The sequence below is a fragment of the Schistocerca serialis genome, chromosome 5 (assembly GCF_023864345.2).
Source record: "Schistocerca serialis cubense isolate TAMUIC-IGC-003099 chromosome 5, iqSchSeri2.2, whole genome shotgun sequence".
NCBI lineage: Eukaryota > Metazoa > Arthropoda > Insecta > Orthoptera > Acrididae > Schistocerca > Schistocerca serialis.
Genome location: NC_064642.1, coordinates 575363037 through 575381202, shown reverse-complemented (window position 1 = coordinate 575381202; position 18166 = coordinate 575363037). Strand labels below are relative to the sequence as shown.

The 18166-nt window shown below is 44.6% G+C and overlaps 1 protein-coding gene across 1 annotated transcript in view; it reads right to left on the bottom strand.

Annotated features, from left to right (window-relative positions):
• LOC126482102 (carboxypeptidase A1-like) overlaps positions 1-18166 on the bottom strand; it is a 68468-nt gene that overhangs the window by 25816 nt on the left and 24486 nt on the right. Inside the window, exon 3 of the mRNA XM_050106077.1 lies at positions 3-99. Coding sequence (XP_049962034.1) covers positions 3-99 — 97 coding nt within the window. The remainder of the gene's footprint in view (positions 1-2; positions 100-18166) is intronic.

Sequence of the window (18166 nt, the reverse complement as noted above, 5' to 3'; positions counted from 1 at the left end):
ACATCATCGTAGCGTTGGTACTCGGTGAATGACATGCGGTCCTCGGGGCTTTTGGGGATGGATCTCACTAGCGTCACATTTCGCTCCTTTTCGAAGATCCTGAAAATCGACATTGATAGTACCTGTTCATCATAGAAATGATTCTGTTTATGATAGAACGCATCGTTCTCTCAACACAAATCATAATAATAACACTAATAGTAATAGTAATAACAATAATAAGTTTTATTATTATTAAACTTCCTTGCAGATTAAAACTGTGTGCCGGACCGAGACTCGAACTCGGGACCTTTGCCTCTCGCGGGCAGCTGCTCTACCATCTGAGCTACGCAAGCATGACTCACGCCCCGTCCTCACAGCTTTACTTCTGCCAGTATCTCGTCTCCTACCTTCCAAACTTAATAGAAGCTCTCCTGCGAACCTTGCAGAACTAGCACTCCTGAAAGAAAGGATATTGCGGATACATGACTTAGCCTGGAGGATGTTTCCAGAATGAGATTTTCACTCTGCAGCGGAGTGTGCGCTGATATGAAACTTCCTGGCAGATTAAAACTGTGTGCCGGACCGAGACTCGAACTCGGGACCTTTGCCTTTCGCAGGCAAGTGCTCCACCAACTGAGCTACCCAAGCACGACCCACGCCCCGTCCTCACAGCTTTACTTCTGCCAGTACCTCGTCTCCTACCTTCTAAACTTATTATTATTATTATTATTAATGCAAAAACAAGACTTTACAATACAATAACGAAGCTGGAATGTTTATACGCAAGCGAATGTCTAGCATTAAACTACCTTCATTTTCTTTAGACCTTATCCCGTACTTCCAGGGGGTCGGCAGTGTTAGTATCCAATTTGCTATTATTAATGTTAGAGGGTGGCCAGGTGCTATTCCTGTCACCTTCCCTTCGCCCCTGGGACGGAATTTCTATACCCCAAGTGTCTGCATCATGTCATGTGAAAGTGTGGGAACGTTTTCCAAATGTATGCGAATGGTGTAATTGAGCGGGGACTTGGTTACCAGCCCAGTGCTCGCCTAGTAGGATGTGGGAAACTACCTAAAAACCACAGCTACGCTTTCCGACACATTGGATCTCAACGTCAATCCGCTGGGCGAATTAGATCCGGGGCCGGTACTCCTGCCCTAATCCCAGTAGAGGGGTGTTTACAGGCGCCGCTATCCGAGCTGCTTGTAGCATTAAAACATATTCTAGATAAATTAGAAATACTAGAAAGGCAAATCATTAGCAAAATATTTGCCCACGAAAAACTGTGGCAGTTTGGAAATTACACAGCGATGATGAACGTTATCGAAACATTTAAAACATACCAGAACTAATGAGACAAAAAGACTGGTACGTTTTGGGACATTTATATCGAATACAAGACGCCAGATTAACCAAAAGAAGACCTTGAAATAGCTGTGGGATAAGATGTCTACAAGTTGTATTCATGAAGTAAAAGAGCATTTCGAAAAAAATAATAATAATACAAAAGGTGAAGAAGAGACAGACAGAGAAGCGTTTAGGGTGAAAGTACCGAAAATGGAAGGGTTCCAAGGTAGGTGAGTGACAAAATTGGTGTGAAATCGTCAGAAGACAGGAAGAAAAAACGTAGTAAACAGATGAAAGAGTGCTGAAAGGAAGAACAAGGAATGAGGAGTTGAAATAGTACGTAGTCCTTAGTTGGCACTTCCGAGAAGGAAATAATAGTAATAATTATTATTATTAATATTCGCCCGTACGTTTCTACTGAACCACGCGATGTACGACACAGCACATTTTGAGAGTTTCGTTTTAATTTTTCATTGTACCGATGTCAGTTTAAGACAGGGGTGACAGGAGAGGTGGTGGCGAAAATCGTGGATCTCTAGTCCTTGAGCCAAAGTCCTTTATTAGAATCCATATTTGTCAGCAGTGTCTCGTGAAGTGTTGATGGTGGTAAGGTGGTCGGACGGCTGGGGCTGCCCCGTCGGTCCGCTTCGACCGGAGTAGGCTGTGTGACGGCACCGGGTTTCACCCTCCCACTTCTCTTATCGTTTCTGCGCGAACACGAGGCTACACTACACGCATACTCATTAGTGTCACCTACACTTAACATATACACTTCCGCACACAGCTCTCGTACTTCAGGAAGGATAGATGCCTGTAGACATGGATGCACAGGAAACAACTCTCCAATAAGAAAGCTGAACCTGTCCTTCGTGGTCTCCAACAGTTCATGCCATATGACTATACTTCATTATCATTGTCTCAGAATCGGCTCGTTCCCATCCGTCAGACCGAGTCTTTCCCATCTCCCTGGGTTTTTATGGCAGCTGGAGCGTCCTCATCACCTGCAGGCTAGGGGTAGCGTATAAAATTTGGTAACCAAGACGTCGTTGGACCTGGGTTCGAAACGCGCCCTTGCTTAAATTTTGATTAATTATCACCGTTGGCGGCTGAAGACTTCCGGCATAAAAAGTCACTCTCATTCTGCCAACGACCTTTTCAAAGAGAACAGAGGAGCGGACCGGGTTTCAGTGCACTCTCTTGCTCTTAGTGTGGGAAACTACTCCTAAAGGTGGAATAATCCAAGGCATGAGGGAGCAGAAGGCAATGGAAACCACTGTAGTAAAGACAAATAACGTGTATTCACAGGACATGTGGCCTATAACTGAAAACGTGACATGATGATATCTGCATTCGCAAACGATTCCGGAATAGTCCCCCACTCAGATCCCCAGGAGGGGACTGCCCACGGGAACCTGACCATAAGGAAAAGATTGAATAACCAACGAAAGTATAACTTCTAAAGGGTGTCCAGAAAAGGACTCCCTGATTTCAAAATTAAATATCTCGAAAACAAAGATCGATAGAGGAATGCAGTAAACGGTATGTTTATTGTGAAAGCTGTAATAAGTTTATACAGCAGTTTGAAATAATAGGTACAAAAGCTGCTAACAGTTGGCGCTGTAATCGCCATACGTAATGCCTAGTATAAATAGTGATCCGAAGCCCAGAGCGATCAGTTCCACTATTGAAACGTGAAAGGAGGTTAGCGTATCGAAGGAAGAGATTAAAACCATATACTACATTGAACAACGCGTTTTTCTGGTGCTAGAGTACCACAGGTTAGAAGAGAGCCCTACGGCAACAAGGCGAAGTTTTCAAGCACGATTTAATGTTCCAAAAGGACCCGATGCGAAAACCATTCGTACGCTCTTCGCAAAATTTCAACGAACAGGCAGGGTAATTGATGATCTACGAGGTGCATTCAAGTTCTAAGGCCTCCGATTTTTTTTCTAATTAACTACTCACCCGAAATCGATGAAACTGGCGTTACTTCTCGACGTAATCACCCCGCAGACGTACACATTTTTCACAACGCTGACCTCATGATTCCATGGCAGCGGCGAAGGCTTCTTTAGGAGTCTGTTTTGATCACTGGAAAATCGCTGACGCAATAGCAGCACGGCTGGTGAATGTGCGGCCATGGAGAGTGTCTTTCATTGTTGGAAAAAGCCAAAAGTCACTAGGAGCCAGGTCAGGTGAGTAGGGAGCATGAGGAATCACTTCAAAGTTGTTATCACGAAGAAACTGTTGCGTAACGTTAGCTCGATGTGCGGGTGCGTTGACTTGGTGAAACAGCACACGCGCAGCCCTTCCCGGACGTTTTTGCTGCAGTGTAGGAAGGAATTTGATCTTCAAAACATTTTCGTAGGATGCACCTGTTACCGTAGTGCCCTTTGGAACGCAATGGGTAAGGATTACGCCCTCGCTGTCCCAGAACATGGACACCATCATTTTTTCAGTACTGGCGGTTACCCGAAATTTTTTTGGTGGCGGTGAATCTGTGTGCTTCCATTGATCTGACTGGCGCTTTGTTTCTGGATTGAAAAATGGCATCCACGTTTCATCCATTGTCACAACCGACGAAAAGAAAGTCCCATTCATGCTGTCGTTGCGCGTCAACATTTCTTGGTAACATGCCACACGGGCAGCCATGTGGACGTCCGTCAGCATTCGTGGCACCCACTTGGATGACACTTTTCGCATTTTCAGGTCGTCAAGCAGGATTGTGTGCACAGAATCCACAGAAATGCCAACTCTGGAGGTGACCTGTTCAACAGTCATTCGGCGATCCCCCAAAACAATTCTCTCCACTTTCTCGATCATGTCGTCAAGCCCAAGGTTGTTTCGGTTTGTTGTCCCACGATGTTCTGCCTTCATTAAACTGTCGCACCCACGAACGCACTTTCGACACATCCATAACTCCAACACCACATGTCTCCTTCAACTGTCGATGAATTTCAATTGGTTTCACACCACGCAAATTCAGAAAACGAATGATTGCACACTGTTCAAGTAAGGAGAACGCCGCCATTTTAAGTATTTAAAACAGTTCTCATTCTCGCCGCTGGCGGTAAAAATTCCATCTGCCGTACGGTGCTGCCATCTCTGGGACATATTTACAATGAACGCGGCCTCATTTTAAAACAATGCGCATGTTTCTATCTCTTTCCAGTCCGGAGAAAAAAAATCGGAGACCTTAGAACTTGGATGCACCTCATAGTGGGGCATGTTGGCCGCAAGTAAACCGTGGTTATGCCTGAAAATATAGCCACAGTTTCTGGAATTATTCAGCGAAATCCAATGTCATCCGTCTGTAGAATTTCATCTGAGACTGGTTTGAAGCGTTCCAGCATGCAGAAAATACTGAGAAAGAGCCTACACATGTTTCCATTCAAAATTCAAACGCACCAGGCCATACCCGTACGAGCTGTGCAACAAAGGGTTGCCTTTGCTAATCAGATGCTCACAATGATTGATAGTGAAGGATTTGATGTTGGCTGCATCTGGTTTACAGATGAAGCACACTTCCACCTGAATCGATACGTGAATAAGCCGAAATGGCGATTTTGGGGTTCCGAAAAGCCATATTGGTTTGAAGCGAAACCCTTGTATTCTCCTAAAGTTACTGTGTGGGCTGCAGTATGCAGCAGAGGCATTATTGGCCCTTTTTTCATTCGAGATACGGTCACTGGTGCACATTACGTTGCAATTTTGGAACAATTTGTCGCCACACAACAAGCGTTAGAGGATCGACCAGGTATTGAATGGTTTATGCAAGATGGAGCCCGACCACATCGGACCGAACAAGTGTTTCGCTTTCTTGAGGAATACTTTGGGAATCGAGTCATTGCTTTGGAATATCCCAAATTTACTGGTGCAGGCATGGGTTGGCCTCCATATTCGCCGGATTTGACTCCCTGTGACTTTTTTTTGTGGGACATAGTGAAAGACATGGTCTACCCGAAGCATCCCACCACGCTGGACGAGCTTGAATCGGCGGTCTCTGTGGCATGTGAATCCATTTCGGTTGAGACATTACGAAATGTGCGAATTTCATTCTTCGTTTGCGCAACCTCTGTAGTGCCAATGGTGAACATTTTGAGAACATTGTGATGTGATTGTTTGCAAAGATTGTTTTCATACGATTATTTCACTTATGTATGCTGATATGAGCTGTACAGCGTACAGCGCCATCTGTTAGCAGCTTTTGTAACTATTATTTCAAACTGCTGTATAAACTTCTTACAGCTTTCACAATAAACATACCGTTTACTGCATTCCTCTATCGATCTTTGTTTTCGAGATATATAATTTTGAAATCAGGGAGCCCTTTTCTGGACACCCTGTACAAGTCGAGGCGTGGAATGTCAGAATCTTGAACGTGGTGGGGAAGCTGGAACATCTGAAAAGCGAAATGCCAAAGCTCAATCTAGATATAGTAGATGAAGAAGAAGAGATAAGGAAAGTAAGTGAGGATGCTGAAAGGGTAATACAAAGAGTAAAGGGATATGAAATCTACGAGTCGTGGGGTACTGGAATGCAGATGTAGGGGAAGGAGTAGAAGAAATGGTTACAGGAGAATATGGGCTTGGGACAAGATATGAGGGAGCAGAAAGGCTGAGTTCTGCAATAAATTTCAGCTAGTAACAACGAATCAAGAATCACAAAAGGAGGAGGTATACTTGGACAAGGCCGCGCGATACAGGAAAGTTTCAGTTGAATTACATCGTGGTCAGACAGAGATTCCGAAATCAGATACTGGATTGTAAGGCATACCCAGGAGCAGATATAGGCTCAGATCACAATGAGCAGTGATGAGCAGTAAGCAGAAGTTTAAGACATTAGTCAGGAAGAATCGATACACAAAGAAGTGGGATACAGAAGTACCAAGGAGTTACGATATAACTTTATCTAAGGCTATAGATACAGCAATAGGGAATAGCATAGTAGGCAGTACAGTTGAAGAGGAATGGACATCTCTAAAAAGGGCAATCACAAAAGTTGGAAACAAAAACATCGGTCCGAAGAAGATAACTGCAAAGCAACCATGGGTAACAGAAGAAATACTTCAGCTGATCGATAGAACAAGCAAATACAAAAATGTTCAGGGAAATTCTGGAATACAGAAATACAAGTCACTGAGCAATGAAATAAGTAGGAAGTGCTGGGAAACTAAGACGAAATAGCTGCATGAAAAACGTGAAGAAATCGAAAAAGATATGAATACAAGTCACTGAGCAATGAAATAAGTACGAAGTGCTGGGAAACTAAGACGAAATAGCTGCACAAAAAATGTGAAGAAATCGAAAAAGATATAATTGTCAGAAGAACTCACTCGTTGAAATCAAGCGCAAGGGTGGTAACGTTAAGAGTGCAACGAGAATACCACTGTTAAATGTAGAGGAGAGAGTGGATAGGTGGAAAGAGTTCACTGTGGGCCTCTATACGGAAAAGTTTTGTTTAGAAGAAGAAACAAAAGTCGATTTAGAAGATAGAGCGGATTCAGATTACAATCAGAATTTAAAAGAGGTCTAAAGAACTTAATATCAAATAAGGCAGATGGGATCTCTGGTACCAGGCGTCGCAGGAGTTTGAATCCGCGCCAGACGTCATGGACGTCGAAGACTCCTAGAGGTCTGCACCATCGCGCCATAAGCTGTGGCGGCGCGCGCCTCCTGGCCTGCTTTTAGTGTGCGGACGCCACAGTGGAGCACGTGGTTCCAGCGGCCAATAGCGGCGCCCCCGATAGAGTACTTAAGCGCCTGCCACTCGCTCAGCCACCCATCCAAGACCCAGGCGATCATTGCAGGCAAAACCACCCGTTCCTTCCGTCTCCTCGCCTTTTATCTCACCATTTATGGCCGTCCTAACGCCCTCACCCCCACCCTTAAGTACCTTGGCGTCACCCTTGACCGTCGCCTCTCCTGGATCCCCCATTTCTGGACAATCCAGGCCAAGGCACGCTCCCGACTCCGTCTCCTCAAGCCCCTTCCTGGCCGCACATGGGTTCTGGACCCCTCCACCATCCACCACACTTACAAATCCCTTATCAGCCCTATCCTATGCTATGCTCATCCCCCCTGGATCTCCGCCCCTCCTACCTTTTACAAATCCCTTCAAATCCTAGAACGCCATGCGCTCCGCCTCGCCAACACATCCATCTCCTGTCCCCTACGCGGATCCTATATGACCTTATTCCGTTCCCGCACCTCCTTCTCTTCCTCAAACGGATACAGATCCTCTACACCTCCTACAAACTTGATCCCCCTCATCCTCTTGTATCTCCCATCCTCTCCCGCGCTTATCTGCTGCCGCACCTGCATTCCCACATCCCACCTGCTCTCCATCTCTCCATACCCTCGCCCAAGGTGGCTTCCACCAACTCCCCCTCCCTGATGATGCACTCATCCCCTCCATCTACCCCTCCTACCAACTTTGATCCTCCTCTACCGCCCCCTGTGTTTTTTCCCATGGGCACCCTCTCTCCCTTCTCTCCCTCCTCTCTTCCTCCCTTCCTCCCTCCCTCCTCCCCCTGGGCTTCCCCTACCCCCCACCTACCTTCCTTCCTCCCCATCTCCTCTGCCACTGGCATCTACACAATCCCCTCTCCCTCCTCCTCCCCCCACTTTTTTCCCCTTTTGGCAGGTCCCCGGACTCGTACACGTGTAGTGAACCGGAGATCATCGCCTAGTGTTTGTGTGTGTCGTCGTGTTCGTGCTCAAGTGTTTAATCGTTTGTGCTCCACCGTTCGCATGTGTCATCTGTCATCTCTGTGCGTGTCCACGTGTCTGAACATTTTTATTTTGGACTCTGCGCCCGTGAATGGCTCCGTGTGTTTTAATTTTGTATGTCTACGTTTGTATATCCACCATGTCTGTTCTGCGATTGTGTTCTTTTGTATCATTAGTTTTATCTGTGGCCGAAGAGCGGCGTAGTATGCCGCTGCTGGCCTACCTGTATCAGGTGTGAAATTAACAATAAAGAAAAAAAAATCAACCAGCCAGTCTAATCTCGCGTACGTCTGTGGACACATCGCCTCGCGTTAGACAGCTTACTTACTTTCATGTCTTGTGTACGAGTGGACGTGTTTGTTAGGTGTCCTTGTGACTCCGCTGTTCAATCTTGTTGTTGTTCGTTCTGTCCTTCGTTGGTCGTGTCCGTCCTCTCCCGTTGTGTTGTTGTTTGCGGGCCTCTCAGCGGGTCCCGCCGCGCTTTTCGTCAATTCAACCCCGCGACCGTCCCGGTCGCAGTTACAACAGGATCGATAACATTCCATCAGAATTTCTAAAATTATTAGGGGAAATGGCAACAACACGACGATTCACGTTGGTATGTAGAATGTATGAATCTGGCAAAATACCATCTGACTTTCGGAAAAATATCATCCACATAATTCTGAAGACTGCAAGAGCTGACAAGTGCAAGAATTTTCGCACAATCGGCTTAACAGCTCATGCATCCAAGTTGCTGACAAGAATAATATGCAGAAGAATGAAAAAGAAAATTGCGGATGTTCTAGATGATGATCAGTTTGACTTCAGAAAAGGTAAAGGCAACAGAGAGGCAATTCTGACGTTGCGGTTGATAATGAACGCAAGTCTAAAGAAAAATCAAGACACGTTCACAGAATTTGTCGATCTGGAAAAAGCGTTCGACAATGTAAAACAGGGCAAGATTTTCAAAATTCTGAGAAAAATAGGGCTAAGCTATAGAGAGAGACGGGTAATATACAATATGTACAAGATCCAAGAGGGAATAATAAGTGTGGACGACCAAGAACGAAGTGCTTGGATTAAAAAGGGTGTAAGACAGGGATGTAACCTTTCGCCCCTACTGTTCAATCTGTACATCGAAGAAGGAATGATGGAAATAAAAGACAGATTCAGGAATGGAACTAAAATTCAAGGTGAAAGGATATCGATGATACAATACGCTGATGACATTGCTATGCTGAGTAAAATTAAAGAAGAATTACTTGATCTGCTGAATCGAATGAACAGTCTTATGAGTACAGAATGTGGACTGAGAGTAAATCGAAGAAAGACGAAAGTAATGAGAAGTAGCAGAAATGAGTACAGCGAGGAACTTAACATCACAACTGATGGGCACGGAGTAGATGAAGTTAAAGAATTCTGTTATCTAGGCACCAAAATAACAATAGCTAATGGAGCAAGGAGGCCATCTGATGCATACTAGTACTGGTAAAAAGTGAATTGCTGGCCAAAAGAAGTCTGCTAGTATCAAACATAGACCTTAATTTGAGGAAGAAATTTCTGAGTGTGTGCGTTTGGAGCACAGGATTGTATGGTAGTGAAACATGGACTTGGAAAAACCGGAACAGAAAGAGAATCGAAGCATTTGAGTTGTGGTGCTACAGACGAATGTTGAAAACTAGGTTGACTAATAAAATAAGGAATGAGGAGGTTCAGCGCAGAATCGGAGAGGAGAGGAATATGCGGAAAACACTGACAAGGAGAAGGGCAGGATTGTAGGACATCCGTTAAGACATGAGGGAATGACTTCCATGGTACTAGGGGGAGCTGTAGAGGGCAAAAACTTTAGCGAAAGACAGAGACTGGAATACACCTAGCAAATAATTGAGGATGTAGGTTGCAAGTGCTACTCTGAGATGAACATGTTGGCACAGGAGAGGAATTGGTGGCGGGCCGCATCAAACCAGTCAGAAGACTGATGACTCAGAAACAAAACTGTTCAGTCGTGACTATTCTATCTATTTTTTTTTCTCTCTGATATATCGGGTTGTGTTATCCTTGCCTCCTTCAGGGCCTCCTTAAATGCATCAATCAGTTTCAGTTTCCTTTTTAGCATTACTGCGAAATTCATAGAATTGCACAACCTTCCTTGTTAATCTGTTTGGATCAATTGTTTTAATTTTCCATAGAATTTTAGAACGAGGTTCTGCGTATCTGAATTTATGTTGGTATAATCTTCAAGTTCTTTGTTTGAGCTTGGTCTATACATCCCTGCTTCAGTATACGATGACAGGCTGAAATGTAATGCCTCCGAATATTTTAAGACAATACTCTAAATGTGTTCGAATCAAACAAAATTTATTAACATTCTGCCTAATCATTCCTCATGTGCACATATTTATTTCTTATCATTTCTCCCAATGAAAAACCCGTTTGATGACACTGTCACTCTAGAGTATTTGTCTTTCTCGTTGACACCTATTCCCGCACCGCTTCATCAATATTAAAGTTAGCTCTTCGAAGGTGTTTTTCACGTTTCGGACACAGATCAAAATTGCATAGGGCCAGGTCGGGACCGTAAGAAGGATGAGGGTAAAACGCTGCAAATCTGTTAACACGAATAAGAAAGATGTAGAATATTAGTAACGTTTGTGTTATTGAAAAAGCTTTAATAGTTTCTGTATAAATACTTCGGTAGCGTTACTTTTCAGCACGAGCTCATAATTTGAACCTAAAAGTTTCCAGATTACATTTCGTTTTCTCTTTTGGTCTCCTCCAGTGTTTCTCTTCCTGTTTAAATTGTGTCTTTCAGGCTCATGAAGTCACTGTTATTTCATGACTATGTCGTTGTGTCTGAGTTTTGTGTCAGTTGACATCCCTTTTTTGTTATAGATATATTTTGTAAGCTGGGTTTGAAATCATTTCTTATTGACGTGACGATCGTCTGCAGTCCCTGTAGTATGGGATCTTTTTAACGGGCGATGTTCATATTTCACATTACATGCCTACGAGTGGAACTCCAGTGCATGTAGGCACTTTGCACTGTTCGCTTTGTTACACCAACAGATCGAGCAACCTCATTCACAGTGAGGTCATGGGCAGATCCAAGCACGACAGCTCGTTTCTGCTATTCTGTCACGCCTCCAGATCGACCCATCTTAATGGGCTGATCCGTACCATTGACTGTCACATGCACACCACTTCACTGTCATGTCTTACGTCAACACCAGAGGGTCATATTAACGCCAGATACGCTTTATACACCACCCGCCAGGATTTTTTTTTTTTTTCATTTAACTTACAGAGAAACCCACCGTCTAGTAGCTATGGTGGATCGTACTGCTACTACAATATGTACCGTTAGTGGCACTCATGGTCTTTTAGCCGGCGTGAGAACTTCTAGACGGTCATGAAGTTCTCAAACCGTTGCCCGTCCCTAGCCACGTGGAGGCGGACCAGATTTCTTGCACGGTGTGCCACTAACCTTCCTCGGTTTATTATTCCTTTTTTTGTATATATTGTCAATACAAAGAAACTCTAAAAACAATTCTGAAAGTTTGAAATTTAGGAAATATATAAAATCTAAGAAGAATAAAATTTACATGAGATAATTTGTATACTTAAGATCTACCTTCTTAGCAGATGGCCAAAACAAGAATGACGAAAAACTGGAAGCTCTGATTCCACGGTAAGCCACACCCACATGAGGGCTCGTCAAATCCTCGAGCCTGTCATAGTGGACGTGGCTTTTGTACATTTGAATCTCTACATATGTTCGTTACTCTATTGCAAACAAGAGGCATAAGCATTAGTAATCATACAAGAAAACAAGAATAATATATACTACCGTGTTCATGAGAAATGTATACTAATTTATAATCTTAGGAGAACATTAACAGTTGTTACCAAATCATTGCACATAATTACCAATACAGTTCACATTAACATTAGTTATCAAAACAGGAACAATTTTAAGCAATACGTAGTGGTTATACAATTATATGAATTATTAATACACATCTACCTGTATGCAAGCACACCCAAGTGCGAGGGCTCGGAATTGACTTCGAGCCAGTCGCTATTGGGATGCCAGAACCTTCATGCCATGTCCTCATCCACAAGTGAATCTGAGTCTGAGTCTGAATTTGAGTCTGTGTCAGTGTCGCTCCATTGATGCTGCCTAACCTGTGCAGCCAGTCTGACCTGTGCATAAGGCCGATCCTCCCTCAACTGGTCATGGAGTACATTTGAAATATCGTTGCTTAAATCATTCAGCCTCACCCACTCGTCCTGCTGTCTTATTAAATTATATAAGTGCCCGCTAACAGTTAGTTCTCGTGTCCTTGAAAGCCTGTGACAGTTTAGGACGACGCTTTCCGGTGTACCGACTTGACCACACCCACATACATCTGTCTCTCTTAATCTCACTCGTTGTAAATGCGCAGGATATGGTTCATGACCAGTCAGGAAATGGGCCATACCGCGCGTAGGATCACAGTGTCGCAATCTTAATCTCTCACGTACATCAGGAAAAAAGTTGTACACTCGTCGTCCTTTGTCTTTCGCTTCCCATTCAGACTGCCATGTCTGTAGCTTCCAGTCTCTGAAATCCTTCATGTTCCTTAGATTTTGCCCAGTAATATCTCTCACCTTCCCTTCTTCCCCCTTCCTCAACCAGCAGGCTGCCGCACGTTGCCTGATCGTAAGATCAATTGCGCATACACCTAGTACAACACACAAGGCTTCGATGGAAGTGGTATTGAACGCTCCTGACAATTGGAGCAGAATACTCCGTAGGCCACGCCTAACTATATTTACGTGGGTACCTAGGTGCAGCCGATGTGCCCAGACACTAGCTGCAAAGCATGTAATAGATTCAAATAGCGCAGTGTGATACGCTCTCATGACGTTCAGCGGCAGCCTGAAGGAAGCTCTTTTCAGTCTCGCCACTTTATGCATAATACTTAATCCTTTTTCCGTCATTATTCTTGCATGTGGTATAAAAGACTGCTTCTCATCCAAATAAAGCCTTAAATACCTCTTTTCGTTTTAGTGACACGTCATTAAGTTTAATAATTGGGTTACGTAGCAGCTGACTGTTTAGGAGCAACTACACAGTCTTATTCGCCGCCACAGTCAGTTTGTTTTTCTTACACCAATCAGTAATGTCACGAAGCAAGTCAGTAGTCACAATCTCTAGTTGTTTCCGAGAGTTTGCTGATACTAACACCATTAGGTCGTCAGCATAAGCAACAACTCCTGAGGCCCTCCTATCCTTATCTATCATGTCCAGCAGTGGTTTGATTACAATGTCCCAAAAACTGGGACCACAGATGGAGGCTTGAGGGCAACCCTTGGATATCCTTTTGACAACCATCTGATTCCCTGCCCTCCATTCAACCGTCCTGTGAGTGCAGTAATCAAGAAAGTTTGCGTACAATGCAGTTGGAATTTGTAGGGCAGGCCACCAGAGATTGTCAAAGCCGCCTGAAATGTCTATGAACACTGCCAGAACATAACTGTAGTCCGTATTCTTGGTAATATCGATTGCTCTGTTAGTTGCGTCTTCAATAGATTTCTTAGGGCGAAAGCAAAACTGATGGGGTGATAGGCCCCTCAGCTGCCGGTGAGTCTGAAGTCTATCACACAATAGTCTCTCCTGCAATTTCCACTAAGATGTTTAGTAAGCAGATTGGCCTGTACGTCTTGGCATCCGTCGGATCTTTATCCTCCGATTTTTTAAATAATCATGACACTAGCCGACTTCCAGGTGGCAGGAACTCTGCCCTCCAGTAGGCAATCGTTAAACAATTTTGTCAGGTACGGAACATTGAGAGGGGCAGCAGCCCTCACGGTCTCAGCATGCACACCATCTGAGCCAGGGGCCTTCTTATTTTTCAAGTTTTGAATTGCCAATGCAACCTCTTCCTGCGCAAACGGAATGACAGCTAGGTCGTTGATGTATTCTTCACCAATTTGCCTGCGAAGATCACGATGGTAAACGTCGTCTATTTCATCATCGTCAGGAAGCAGCCTATGCAAGAGAAATTCTGTCGTACGCCGCCATCCATCCGTCATGCGTCCATCTGCCTGCCGCAGTGTTGACATAATCGGAAGTGACTTGACACGTTCTGTTTGCATTCTACATGGCTCGCCCCAGATCTCTTTAGACAGATTTGTTTTGACAAACTTGTCCCAATGAACCTGTCTTGTCTTCTGCGGTTAATCCTTGTATCTATTTTTGGTAGCCAGATACAGTTGCAGCCTTATATGCCTCTCATTATATGTCTTTGCTAGTTGGTAATTTCGTCTGGCATCTCGAGCTTTCTTCCTTATTGTTGTCAACCGTCGGGACCAGGGGAAACGAGATTGTCTTCCCCCACTCACAGACGGAATGGCCCTAAGCTGCTCCTGTTGCAGCACATCTACCATGAAGTGAACACTGAAATCCACATTCCCTTGTACTTTATTAATGTTGAAACTATCTATTACATTAAACAAAGTCTCCAGGTTAGCCAGGATAACCGAGAGCGCTAACGCGCTCCATCCTGGACTGGGGTAGGGGCGCTGGCCCCGGATCGAATCTGTCCGGCTGATTAACGACCAGGGCCAGTGTGACGGCCAGCCTGGATGTGGTTTTAGGCGGTTTTCTACATACCGCTAGGTGAATACCGGGCTGGTCCCCACGTTCCGCCTCAGTTACCAGACACGCCGACATCTGAACGCGTTCGAACTCTTCCATGAATTACACTAGACGCAGACAGCTGGGGTACACTAATTCCGTCCTGGGGAGGTACGGGGTGGCGGCAGGAAGGGCATCCGGCCACCCCTTCATCCTAACCTTGCCAAATCCGTTCCTAACAATGCCGACCCTGCGTCAGTGCGGGAAATGGCACCAGTGAAAGAAGGAAATACGCTTTATACACCATCGGCAGCAGGGTTAGCCAACCGTTTTTTCATACCGCCTACTTTCGTATCTCTGTAGTAGTAAATTTCCTAACCATCTATCGGTTCTACATTAATAGTAATCTGCGAAGGGAGTTGAATAAGTAACGCAACACTTTCTTTTTCTCTGCCAGTTCCGACTGAAAATGTGTAGAATGTGTTGTGGGACTTCATGCAATATCCCTGCTTCAGCCCCCATAGTTTCATCAAGTTCCGATAGGTGGTGGCGCTACATGCAGCCTTCAAAATGGCGTCTTCAACAGAGGTGTATTCCAAGCAGAGAGCTGTCACTGAGCTTCTTTTGGCGGAAAACCCGAGCATCGCAGATACTGACAGGCGCTTCCATAATGTCTGCGCAGATTTGACTGTGAACAAAAGCATTGTGAGCCGTTAGGTGGGGCATCGGTCATTACCGCAACGAGGTCGCGCAAACCTGTCCGCTCTCCAGCGTGCCGGCTGGCCGCACACAGCTGTGAGTATGGAACGTGCGGACACTCTCATTCGATACGATATTGTAGTACCCGGCACTGCAATGTCGTATTTATCCGAAGAAATGGGGCAAGCGACTTTCAGCTAAAATGCCTACTGTGTACAGAAATATACATAATGGATTTAAGAAGGCAGTTTGTAGACACATGGCTGACGGTATATGGAGCTACGGATCTGGCCGTGCTCGGCTAGCTTGATGGTAAGGCGACCACTCGCGATAAGCGGAAAATCATGGTTCGTGTCCTGGATCGGCATAAATTTTCGCTGTCGTCATTCCAGGATACAACTGATGGTTGTCCATATTCGCAACTGTGATTACATTTTAATGCAACTCTCATTCGAGGTGATCGATGGGTCATAGTCAAAGACCTCGCTATTCAACTGGACGTCTCTGTTGATAGTGCTAACACACTGAGCCACCAGGTAGGGTGTTCAAAGCTGTGTACCCGCTGGGTTCCTCACTGCATAACAGAAGACAATAAAGAGTCAATGAAGGACCATCTGTGAGAAACTGCTTGCGCGTTACGAGGCTGATCGTGATAATTTTTTGTCAAACATCGTCACAAGCGATGAAGCGTGGGTTAATCACTTCGAACCGGAAACAAAACGGCAATACACGGAATGACGCCACACCATCTCTCCCCCGACGAAAAAGGTGAAAACCTGACCCTCGGCCGGTAAGTTCATAGCGTCTGTCTTCTGGGACTCTGAAGCGGTTGTTCTGCCGTATGTCCTCCCTCACAGTGCAACGATCAACTCTGAAGTGTACTGCGCTACCCGCACGAAATTGAAGAAATAGTTTCTGAGGATTCGCCGCCACAAAACTTCTCGATAACAACGCAAAGCCTCATACAAGTCTGCACACCCGAGGGGTGCTCTCTAAAATCCATGGGACTGTTCTTCCTCACCCACCCTACACCCCGGATCTCGCACCTTGCGATTTCCATCTGCTTGGCCCGATGAAGGGTGCACTCCGCGGTAAGCAGTACGTGGATGATAGTGAGATTATTGATGCAGCAAGATGTCGCCGACGTCGACATGTAGAGTGGTACCATGCGGGCATACAGGTGGTCTCAGCACGACGGCGTAAGGCCGCCGCATCGAACGAAGATTACGTTGAAAATTTGGGTTTTGTAGCCAGTAGAATAAGCAATAATATGGTGTACTAGAATCCTGAATAAAACCAATCCGCGATCCGCAACAAACAACAAAAAATGTGTTGCATTACTTATTGAGCGTCCTTCGCACTTTTTTAAAGTATTGAAGTAACAAGTTAAAGGACATAATAATAATTACTTACCAAATACTCTATGTCAAAATTTTATGAAAACCTAAACAATATTTTCAGAACCTGTGCCGCCAACCGCTCACCACGAAAGCTGGCACGCCCACTAGTGGTTCAAAAAATGGCTCTGAGCACTATGCGACTTAACTTATGAGGTCATCAGTCGCCTAGAACTTAAAACTAATTAAACCTAACTAACCTAAGGACATCACACGCATCCATGCCCGAGGCAGGATTCGAACCTGCGACCGTAGCGGTCGCTCGGCTCCAGACTGTAGCGCCCAGAACAGCACGGCCACACTGGTCGGCGCCCAATAGTGGGTCTGAGGGACCACATTGGCTGCCACTGACCTGCAAGTTTTATTGTATTATTTAACCTCCTCGTCGGACACTCTTCCTAGAGTCACAGTCGTCAAGGGAGGGAATTTGTGTGACCATGTGTACACTTTGTTGCGTGCATTATCGTATTTTCACTGTTTGTTTGTCGTATTCTCTCAAGCGGAGTTTGGGGGACAGCCCAGCATTAGTGTAAGAGTGGAAAACTGAATAAAAACCACGTTCAGGTTGGCCGGTGTACCAGCCCACGGTTGTTTATCGGCGGCGCGAATTCGGTTCGGGTGTGGTGCACCTCCCTCTCTCGCAAGCTAGCGAACAGGGCATTACGCTGTACGAGCATGTCCAAGTTCTTTGCAGTAGTCTGAGGGGAAAAGAAAAGAAAACAAACATAGGCCCTTCGTGAAATTCTCCTACCGAAGAACAAAGAGAAAAACAGTTGAACAGAGAAATAAAAGAAGCCTACGAGAACGCTATAGCGTACGTACTGTGTTTTAGTACACTGTTTACCAAGCTTATCGCTAGAGAATTTACGGCCCAATGTGCTTTTTTAACTCCTACCGTTTTCAAGCTGAACTTCACACTCCAAAATATTCTTGTACTCAAAGCATCGTATTTAGCTTACTGAAAAATCAGACGTGAATGAACGCAAAAAATAACGTATATTAATTTTATCTATACATATGTTTCATGATATAGACACAAATCAAATTCAAAGTCAGCACCACTCCCTGAAGTAGCTTAGTGTTCTAATTGCTTGTTTCGGAACGTATTAACGAATTAGGTCATAAACATTAACAATACCGCTTAACTATTGTTAGTATTAGTGGCCACATATCATGATTGCACATCGTTTACCTTCTTTCATACATAAAACTTATTCGCCATGAATTAATATTGTTTCTCAGTTTTCCTTTGTTGCTTTAGAAATCATCATGGGCACCAAGTTATTGAACACGACGATTGGACTCAGTGACGTTGTAGAGACTCGAAAATGATCTGTATACAACAAAATTGTATACATTAAGCATATCAACAATTTTTTAAAAAAAATGATAAAGTATTTTATAG